General features: G+C 39.0%; 1 protein-coding gene across 1 annotated transcript in view; it reads right to left on the bottom strand.

Annotated features, from left to right (window-relative positions):
• Nucleotides 1-11,319, bottom strand: part of BIRC2 (baculoviral IAP repeat containing 2) — a 16,869-nt gene extending 5,550 nt beyond the window's left edge. The window contains 5 exon segments of the mRNA XM_059708046.1: nucleotides 2,159-2,207; nucleotides 3,037-3,115; nucleotides 7,328-7,427; nucleotides 7,523-9,670; nucleotides 10,813-11,319. Coding sequence (XP_059564029.1) covers nucleotides 2,159-2,207; nucleotides 3,037-3,115; nucleotides 7,328-7,427; nucleotides 7,523-8,417 — 1,123 coding nt within the window. The 5' untranslated portion in view covers nucleotides 8,418-9,670; nucleotides 10,813-11,319.
• Between the last annotated feature and the right edge of the window lie 329 nt (nucleotides 11,320-11,648).

Raw genomic sequence — 11,648 nt, forward strand, 5'->3', positions numbered from 1 at the left:
CACTTTCAACATTGGATAGGTCATCCAGACAGAAAATTAACAAAAAAATAGTGAACCTGAGTAACACTATACAGCAAGTGGCCCTAACAGACATACACAGAACACTCCATCCAATAGCACCAAAAACATTCTTCTCAAACTCACATGGAACATTTTTCATGATAGATCATGTGTCAGGCCACAAAACAAGCTTTAACAAATTTAAGAATACTGAAATCATAACAAGTATCTTTTCTAAACACAATGGTATAAAACTAGAAATCAGTAACAGGAAGAAAATGGAAAAATTCACAAATACAGGGAAATTAATAAACAACCAATGAATCAGGGAAATTGGAAAATATCTTGAAACAAACAAAAACACAACGTACCCAAAACTTAGAGGATGCAGCAAAAGCAGTTCTAAGAGGGAAGTTTATAGCAATAAATGCCTGCATTAAAAAGTCTCAAGCCCAGCCGGCATGGCTTAGTGGTTGAGCATCAACCTGTGAACCAGGAGGCCATGGTTCGATTCCCAGTCAGGGCACATGCCCGGGTTGTGGGCTCAGGTGTGCTGGAGGCAGCCGGTCAGTGATTCTCTCTCATCATTGATGTTTCTGTCTCTCTCTTCCCCTCCCTTCCTCTCTGAAATCAATAAAAATATATTTTTAAAAAAGTCTCAAATAAACAACCCAATTTGAAACATCATGAAATCAGTAAAAGAAAATAAGCCCTACTTTGCAGAAAGAAGGAAATAACAAAGATCAGAGCAGAAATAAATGATATAGAGACTACAAAGAAAATAGAAAAAAAGAAACTAAGAGTTGGTTTTTTGGAAAGGTAAACAAAATGGAAAAACCATAGCTAAGCTCATACAGAAAAAAAGAGAAGACTTCAATTATAAACAAAAGAGAACATTACAAAAGAAATACCAGAAACGCAAAGGATCCACAGAGACTGCTATGAACAATTAACGCTAACAAACTGGATAGTCTAGATGAAATTGATCAATTCCTAGAAACATACAACTTACTAACAATGAATCATAAAGAAATAGAAAATGTGAACAGACCAAGAACAACTAAAATGACTGAAGCAGTAATCAAAAACCTCCCAACAAAGACTGAGACCAGATGGTTTCACTGGTGAATTCCACCAAAGATTTAAAAAAGATTAATGCCAATCCTTCTCAAACTCCTCCAAAAAGTTAAAGAGGGAAAACCCCAAATTCATTTATGAGGCTAGCATTACACTGATACTAAAGCCAGATAAGGACACTAAATGAAAGAAAACTACAGGCCAATATTCTTGATGAATACAGATGCAAATGTTCTCAACAAAATACTAGCAAGCAATTAAACAATACATTAAAAGAATCTTAGTTATGATAAAATGGAATTTATATAAGGATGCAAGTATGGTTCAAACATCTACAAATCAATAAACATGATAAACCACTTTAACAAAATAAATAATAAAAAACATGATCCTCTCAATAGAGTCAGAAAAAGCATTTGAGAAAATTCAACCCCTTTCATGATAAAAAGCTCTCCTGACAAATACCAAACATCTAGCCCAGCCAATGTGGCTCAGTGGTTGAATCAGGAGGTAGAGATTCGATTCCTGGTCAGGGCACATGTGCGGGTTGTGGACTCAGTCCCCAGTGCGGGAGGGAAGAGGGGCAGGAGGCAGCTGATCAATAATTCTCTCTCATCATTGATGTTTCTATCCCTCTCTCCCTCTCTCTCCCTCCCTCTCTCTGAAATAAACAAAAACATATTAAAAAACAAACAAACAAACAAAAACCTAACATCTGGCCTAATTCCTAAATGAGATGTGAACTAGGTCTTTTCAAATATGCTAGCTTATAGCGAACAACTTTTCCTCCTTGGAGGGCTTATTATTTGCACATTTCCATGGTATTCCTTGAGCTATTTGTTACGGTTGTTTTTCTTTTACATGTGTCTTATCTCCCCACTTGGAATGTCAGTACTTTAAGAAAGATTAGTATACTTCAAAAAATTCTCTGACAATATCATGAATCTTAGTATACTCATTATTTATAATTAGCTTCCAGCTTTTTTTCCCTATGACCTCAGAAATCCTTTGTTTATATACTTTCATTCCCAGCATTCTTATAAAAATTCCCATTCCATATTTGAAGTATTTTCATACATACTGGGTGGATCAGCATTTTCATCTCCAGGAGTGTCTGAGGTTGACAACAGCTATGAAACAGAAGAAAAATTAATGGGTAAAATAAAAAAATTTCAAACAGCCTGCACAAAGCAACATTAAGGTAAGTTTTCTGTAAGTAGTGTACAGACTCTTTGAAAACTAGAAAATTTACATAATACTTCACTTTGCTTGCCCTGAGCAGTGTGGCTCAGTTGGTTGGAGTACTGTCCCATGCACCAAAAGATCACTGGTGCGATTCCCAGTTAGGGTGCATACCCAGGTCACAGGTTCAATCCCCTGTCGGGTACATGTGGGGGCAACCAACAAATGTTTCACTCTTACATCGATGTTTCTCTCTCTCTATCTCCCCCTTCCTCTCTCTCTAATATCTGTAACGTATTAAAAAATAATTCTTCACTTTGCTTTGTTTTACCTTAATCATCATAAAAATGTCCTTAAACTTCACCTACTTCCAAATTAGAATTCAAGTGTATCTCTAGTTTCAGAAAAATATGAGTAAGTATTAATGATTTCTCATTTCTTTTAGAAAGTCATATTTCAACTGGACCACTCTCAGAGGTTCCAAACTCCTGACAATTCTATATTCTTTTCTGGAAAAGATGGAGGAGACATTAAAGATTCTCCTCCAACTTACTACAAATTGTACAGTAGTTTGTGGAGTGATTTTCAAAAAACTGAAAACAAAAGACAAACTTTTTTATAACCCCTTAACAAGGTAGTTAAAAAAGTAAAAATTAAAGGTATTAATACAAAACCTGTAACTATACCTGAAAAACAAATGTAATGATTACTTCTAAAATATTTTTGCAATTATTATTTAGGAGAACTCAATGATGTCAATTATAAAAATGTATTTACCTGTTCAAGAAGATGAGGATATCTGGCTTGAATCTCATCAACAAACTCCTGTCCTTTCATGCGTATCAAGAACTCACACCTAAAACATACAGATAAAATTTTTTTAAATTGTTTTAGATCAAAAATATAACCTGATCATTCTAGAAAAGTGGCTTTCATACATTTTGTACCCCATAACTGAAACACTTTACATCACAATGCAGCATACATACATACCTAACAGAAACAAGATTCTCAAACATTAGACTCTTACTATGTGCTGATGCATTCTGATATTTTCTATTTAGATCCATTAACACAGTTAACAACAATAAAAGGGTCTAGGATCTACAAAGGAACACAAACTGAGGCTTGAACAATGCTGTTATAGACAATTTGGGAATTTAACATAGTTTCAGAAACTAGTACAGTATTCCTAAAATGTGATCTTTCATAATATAATCCAGTGTCCATTCTTCCATTACATTTAAAGCACAAACCCACCCTCCAAAAAAATACTGAATCAAATATTTTCATCTATAATGTAACAGTGTTTTCCAAGTACTCATTTTCAAATTACTAAGATTTCTAAAAGGTGTTCCAGGAAGTTCACATAAAATCTGTTTCCATTTCATAACTTTTGTTTTTCAACAAATAGTGCTAGATAACCAGAACAATATACTTCAACCTATGCCCATACTATATATAAAAATAAACAAAATAAATCATTAATGTAAATGTAAAATGTAAAACAGAAGAAAACATTAAGAGAAAATTTTTTTGTCCTCATGTTAGGTACCAAATTCTCAGATAAGAAACCAACAGCATAATCCACAAGAGAAAATTGATAAACTGACATCATCAAAATTAAAAATGTCTGCTCATCACTGTTAAGAAAATGAAAATCCACAGACTGAAAGTTTGCAAAACACATCTGATAAAGCACTGCATCCAAAGTATATTATGAACTAGCAAAACTTAATTTAAAAAAAGAAAACATAAAAATGGGCAAAAGATTTGAATAGACACTTCACCAAAGAAGATGTGTAGATGGTAAATAATCAAATAAGAAGCTCGTCATCATTAATCAATAGGAAATGCTACTGAAATGTTACTATGTCCATATCTATTAGAATGGCTGACATAAAAAGACGGACAATACCAAGTATTGTTAAGGATGTGGAACACCCGGAGGTCTCATACCATGCCAATGGAAATTTAACATTTAACAATTTAGCAGTTTCTTATAGAGTTAAAACAAAACTTGCCATACAACTCATCAATCACACTTGGACATGTTTACCCAAGAAAAATGAAAACATGTGTCCACAAATGTTTTATTAATATTTAGAGTGGCTTCATTCATTATTGCTCCAAACTAGAAACAACTCAAACGTCCTTCAGTTGGTGAGTGGGTAGAATGAGTAAAGATCATATGCATGCTCTGTTATCAACCAAGTAACAGAACTAGCTGTTACTGTGTTTTGATCTTTGTATAGTTTTAAATTATTTTCATTCTGGAACTGATTAATTTATATTCATAACGATTAAAGATAGGAAGTATAGCCCTAGCCGGTTTGCCTCAGTGGATAGAGCATCAGCCTGTGGACTGATTGTCATTTTTGTGTCAAGTTAAAAAAAAAAATTAAACTTTACATTTGATTTCGGTCAAGGGCACGTACCTTGGTTGCAAGTTTAATCCCCGGCCCTGGTTAGGGCACATGTGGGAGGCAACCAATCAATGTATCTCATATTGATGTTTCTCTCTGTCTCTCCCTCTCCCTCCCACTCTCTCTAAAAATCAATGGAAAAATATCCTTGGGTGAGAATTAACCAAAAAAATAAATTAAAAAAATAAAAATAGGAAGTATAATAAATTTTCCCCGTATTTTCCCCTTCTCCAATGAACTCCATGAGGACAATTTTTGGGTGTCTTATTCACTGTTATGTCCCCAGCATCTAAAGAGTATCCATTAAGCACCCAAATATTTGATAAATAAATAAGTAGACTGTTAAAATATAGTGATAACAATTACTTATTTGGGGTTTTCATTTACTAAGATTAAAGATTACCCACAATGGAAATTTGCTGTTTTCAGAAGTGTTTACAAAAAAGCATCACTAAGTTCTTTCCGTTATTTAACTATTTAAAGCAAAACACAAGTTACAGAAATAAACCAAGACTTTGTTTTGTTTTATAAAGGATAAAATGTAGCAATTCAAACACTGAAGGCGTTGGTGGTATAGTGGTGAGCATAGCTGCCTTCCAAACACTGGAATTAGAAAGCTGTTTATGTCTTTTTCATACGGTATACTCAAATTTCAAGTTATATGTTCACAATCCCAGAGTCGAATATAATTAGGTTATTTAAATATCTGACAATAAAACATGCTTTTTCTACATAAATTATTTAAACAAAATATATGTCACTTTTCAGAGTTGGAAAGTCAAAATTTATCTTGACATATTATGAATATTAAAGATAAAATTTTAAAACACAACTTTTAACAATGTATTGGGCCATACTAAAATATTTCTCCAATTTTTTTTTAATTCTACACAAAAATGACAAAAGGACTTTTTAATTTCCTGAAGGGATTCCAAAGATGTCTTATATTGTGAAAGGCACTCACAGGTCAAAACATTATCTATATTATACAACTTGAGGCCCGGTGCATGAAATTCGTGCACAAAATTCATGTGTGTGGGGTGGTCCTCAGCCTGGCCTGCAACCTCTCCAGTCCGGGACCCCTCAGGGGATGTCCAACTGCCGGTTTAGGCCCGATCCTGCCAAACCAGCAATCAGACATTCACAATCTGGGACCAACCTGCTCGCCTGCCTGATCGCCCCAAACCACTCTGCCTGCTTGCCTGATGCCCCTAACTGCTCCCCTGCCGGCCTGATCGCCCTCACTGCTCTACCCTGCCAACCTGATAGCCCTAACTGCTCACCCCTGCTGGCCTGATCACCCTAACTGCTCTCCCCTGCCGGCCTGATTGCCCTAACTGCTCTCCCTTGCCAGCGTGATCGCCGCTAACCACCTCTGCCTCGGCCCCGCCACCATGGCTTTGTCCAGAAGGATGTCCAGTCTAATTAGCATATTACCCTTTTATTAGTATAGATTCCATTTATAAGAGGTACCTACAGTAGTCAAATTCATAGAGACAGAAAGTAGAATGGTGGTTGCCAGAGGCTAGGGGGCCAGGTAAATGCCGAGTTAGTGTAATGAGTACAACTTTCAGTTTAAGAAGATAAAAAAGTTCTGAAAACGGATGGTGGTAATGACTAAGAAACAATGTGAATGTTCTTAATGCCACAGAAATGTATACTTAAAAATGGTTAAAATTAGATAAATTTTATGTTATGTATATATTACCACAATTTTTTAAAAAATCATCTAGCCGGAACCAGTTTGGCTCAGTGGATAGAGCGTCGGCCTGCGGACTGAGGGGTCCCAGGTTCGATTCCGGTCAAGGGCGTGTGCCTGGGTTGCGGGCACATCGCCAGTGGGAGATGTGCGGGGGGCAGCTGATCGATGTTTCTCTCTCATCGATGTTTCTGGCTCTCTGTCTCTCTCCCTTCCTCTCTGTAAAAAAAACAATAAAATATATTTAAAAAAAAAATATCATCTAGTCCAACTCCCTCATTTTACAGAAGAGGAGAGAAGCTCAAAGGCATCACGCAATTTGTTCAAGTTCACATAGCTACTCAATAATACAAACAGAATTAATTTCTAATTCTATTTCCACTAACGCCTCTAAATTCTTTCTAAAAATAGGAGATACTGCTAGAGACAGTGACCAAAGGAGATATGTGACATATCACAAGACAAAATTGTGCAAAAAAAAATTATTTACAATTATAATCAGACTTAACAATCAGATTTTATTATATGCATCATTATGAAATATTTTATTCATAAATCTATTTTATGTCACTTGTTTTCCTTTTCCCTTCTTACATTTTTCTAACTTAGGTTCTTTTTGTTCTATTTTATATATCTTTAATCCTTAAGTCTCCTTTAAAGCAAAATAGGAAATAAACAAATGAAATGTATGGCCGCCATAATTGTAAATGAGTCAAGTTGAACTATACCATGAATACATGACTTACAAAAGAAAAATGCACAGAACATTCTACAACTTTTTCAATAAAAATAATTATAATTAAAGTTCAAATTGCAAGTTTTAAAAGGCTCATTCCCCAATAGCATAAGAGCAGCTTTGTTATAGTGAGATGTAAATTTAACCATGCCAGCATTCCTACTTCTTTAAGCAGTTTCGTGCAGGAATACCTTTAAAAACAATTACCTTGGAAACCACTTGGCATGTTCTACCCAGGGGTCATCTCCAGATTCCCAACACCGTAAGCCACCATCACAGCAAAAGCATTTGACATCATCGTTTCGACCTAAGGAAACAAAAGACTAACATTAAATACACACGTGTTCTCAAATGTCAATCAAAATGAACTAGATAAAATGTAGCGCTATGTAAGTTTCTTACCCACATAATAGAAACCAGCACTTGCAAGCTGCTCAGGTTGAACTGGAACATTAGAAGGCCAGCACATAAATGTTCTCAATCGGGCTGCATGTGTCTGCATGCTCAAATTTGAAATGCTAAACCTCAAGGTGTCTAGAGAATTCTCCAAAAATGGGCAGTTGGGGAAATGTCTTCGGTGTTCTGACATAGCATCATCCTTTGGTTCCCAGTTACTGAGTTTCCCACCACAAGCAAAGCAAGCTACCCTATCTCCAGGTCCTATGTAATAAAAACCAGCTCTTGCCAATTCTGATGGTGACAAAAAAGTTAATGGCCACAGGTGGTAAGTAAGCAATCTGGCTTGTTCAGTGCTCATTGCATAACTGTAGGGGTTAGTCCTCAATGAGGAGAGGTCTTCAACGGCTCTAGAATGAATAGGGTTTGATGAAAGGTTGGGATAAGAACCACTGAACGATCCCCGTTGTTCCAAAGTAGGAGACAATGAATGTGTAAAACTGTTTCTCACTGGGGAAGTCGTCTTAAAGGTGGACTCCAAACCAGTAACAGAAACCAGATTCTGAATAAAGCTACAGCTAGGATAGAGCTGTTTGTGTTTTTCAATAGGATTGTCTCCTTGTTTCCAGTTATCCAGCATCAGGCCACAGCAGAAGCATTTGACCTTGTCATTCACACCCGTGTAATAAAAACCAGCGCGAGCAAGACTCCTTTCTGAGACAGGAACACCAGTGGGGAAAGTCGAGTACGTAGACATTCTGTAGAGTTCACATGAAAAGTCATATTTCATTTTGTGTTTGTTGTCAATTGTCCAATTTGACAAGATAGTACTATCTTCCATTATAGTCTTTTTTTGATATGAGGGACCTGGGACAAGTCGTTGGGAGGTAGTTTTGTGCATGAGTGACTTTACTTTTTGATGGGCAAAAACTTTCACATGAAATTTCTCATCTCTTCATACTAAATTAGGTTTTTACTACAAAAAAGAATCAAATGATAGGCGCCTACTTAAAATTTACTACACCTAGTTTAGTGGATTTACACCTACGTTTACACTCAGGTAGGATGAATATCCCCTCTAAATTACCAAGATACTCTGTAGTACTCTTTGGGATTATATTAACTCTTTTAGGCAACTCAGGTGCTGTTAAGTCATTATTTAGTGTAATACTAATATAATGACCTGAAAGCAGTCAATACGCTTCTGAAAATATTTAAAACTAATTGACTTTTAAAGGAGGTTTATATTTCCAAAGTTCTAAACAACTACAGAATACCTAAATTTGCTTTTGGTTGTAAACTACAAAGCCTGGATATCAAGCCAATTACTGATGATGCTATAAAAGGAAAAAAACTTTATGCAGACTTCTTTCTCTACAAGCACTTTAATATAATTTCCAAAAATAAAAAATACAAAATCTTGTTTTAGTCTAGTAAACAAGAATTAAAATCTTCATATGGCCACATTATCTAAAGGCTAATTCACACAACTTACTATCATAGTACTTACTTAAGTGGATTATATTAGTTTCAGATAGCTTTCGGGGACATCAATACCCACAAGCTTTGTTGAATTTATTCCTGTTATACTGTGTATGATGTCAAATGAAACGAATTTTGCTTAAAGCTCACAAACTGCTAATTTTTCCTCCTTTGTTAGTTACTGTCTATATGTTTCCATTTCCTCCAGCATCCCTGTGTTGTTTTTCTTCCTAACTTTGCATACCACTTTATTATTACGCTTGACCAACTGAAGGTATTTTCTCTATTAACTTAGCTAATTTAACCATAAAATTCCCACAGGAGAAACTTTCTACTTTGCATTTAAAAATTAACCTGTCTTTCATTTAAGGATCATGCACCTATATCATTCATTTCATAATTACAGATAAATAAATTTATCAAGGTAACAGCTTGTCCTTTGTAGTATAAATGCCTAATAAAATATTGTATTACATAATGTACCAGTAATTAACTTTACTATTCTTTCTGAAAACCCTTCACATTTAAAAAATATAATTCATACACAAAATTACACTCCACAGAGTTCAAGCTATATCCCTTTATAAAGTTTCTGGGTCTCCATAATGGGATTTATTACTGCAGCGGAAAAAAAACGAGGGGGAAAAAAGTAGTCTCTTCAAAGCTGTAAATCTGGAAAAAAAAAAAAAAAGCTATTTTAGGAAACTATTTTCATAGTCAAGAGCATTTATACACTAGTATTCAATGAAGTCCATAAAGTCTAAAAATGGTTTCCACTTTAGAAAATACATGTTAATTCACAAGCAATTTATCACAAAAACTTTCTAACTGGGAAAAGTTAATTAACTAAAATAAATGCAGTATAGATAGGCCCCTTAGCACTAAGTACATATATCTATATTTTAAACATACAACTTTAAAGACAGATGGACATTTACTTCGAACAAAATATTCTCTCCTCGGTCCCCTCCCCTTTTCTGGAGACAACTTTCAATCGTTTAAGAATTTCCCTGGCAAAACCCACCAGCAACAGTGCGGCAGTAATGGGGCAGGAACGTTTTTTTTAATGCCCAGTCTCTGCAGGTCGAGGCACACTGACCAGTAAGAGCGAGAGGCCTCAGGAATTCACTAACACACACCTTTATAAACGCCCCCATCCCCTCCCAATTCTAAAGCAACCGCCACAGACGGCGCCTCGAAACCAGCACGGAGCACAGCGGGCTGCGGAGCCGGGGCCGGGGCCGGGACCCCTCGCACGGAAGCTTCCGTCCCAGCAGGACTCGGTCCCACACCTCGGAATGATACACGCTTCCCCGCAGGCACCGTGACAGTGAATTCTGACCTCTTTTGTGCAAACTGCAGCTGGGTGGGGGGTGGACTGGAAGGAAAAAGAGCAACGATGGGCTTCACCCACTGATTTCCCGGAGCCGCGCTCACAGCGCACAAAAGGCCAGCAAAGCGGCGGGCGCAGCCGGGACGATGTGAAACGTATCCTCTCGCCGCCCACAAATGCCTTGGTTCCAACAGATTTAAAAGTTACGTTTAAAACCCTGCAAACGCGCTGGGAGAAAACTTCCGGAAAAGTGGGCGGCGGCCGGAGCAGGCAGGCTAACAGGCCGGTGTTTAAAAGCTATTTTCGACTGCGGGTCGTGGAGTCCGAGCTTCCGAATGAAACGAGAGCCCGGGCGGGAGCAGGGAGCGCCCCGGACGCGCCGCCGCCGGGCTGTCTGCCCTCGGGCCGGGCCGCCGCGGCTCGGCGACGTGGGCCCCGCGCCCCAACCCGCCTCGCGCGGTCCCCCCACCGCCGCACTCACCTCGGTGCCGGCGGCGCCCACGGAGACGGCGCGGCTGCCCCTCGGCCTCCACGCGACGCGCAGTCCGACCAGCTCCGGTAGGCGCTCCCGAAGCCCCCACCCCGGCCCAGGCCGGGCCCACACCGACGCACGGTGACGTCAGCGCGCCCGGCGGGGTTGCGTCACCGCCGCGCCGGGCGCCGGGGAGTCTGCGGTCCGAGGGCGGGAGTCGGCGCGCGTTCCTCTGCGGTCAGTGGGTCAGCCGGCGGCACGCGGTGTGGGCAGCGTGCCCGGCGGCCGGCGTTGCGATCTCCACCTCGAGGTTTGAGCGCTTTGGACCTTCCCTGCTCGCTTTGTCCCTCACGTCCTCCCGGGGAGATGTGACACACCGTGAGCCGGAGCGTTTGAACCCGGGAAATCCTGCGGGAACGCCCCGGCGCTGGCGGTCGTGCGTGTCGTCGCGTCACCGCGCAGTTATGTGACCGGCTCCCGGCCAGATGCCTCCGGTGTGACGCCTGCGCTCGCGAGGGGTGCCGCTGAGAATAGTCAGCCGGGGGGCATTTTTGCTCCGATGAAGTCAACGGTTGTCACCGTTTCCCGCAGTTGGAGCCGTTTTCATCCACCTGCAACAGCTCGCCCTGGAAATGGAAGCAGGCGGGAGCGTTGGGAAGTGAACAGCGTTGGGTTAATAGTGAAGGCTTGATCTCATCATCGTTTGGGGATAATATTATAATCATACCTATTTTATAGTGAACCGGTGTGCCTTTTATTTTTAAACTTTTGTTCGTTTTTAAACTGTTGGTTTTCTGTTCCAGAGATTGCACTAACAAAAGCGTGTCCTTATTTCAAAAGCTCCT

Source organism: Myotis daubentonii, chromosome 9 (assembly GCF_963259705.1).
Source record: "Myotis daubentonii chromosome 9, mMyoDau2.1, whole genome shotgun sequence".
NCBI classification, from domain to species: domain Eukaryota; kingdom Metazoa; phylum Chordata; class Mammalia; order Chiroptera; family Vespertilionidae; genus Myotis; species Myotis daubentonii.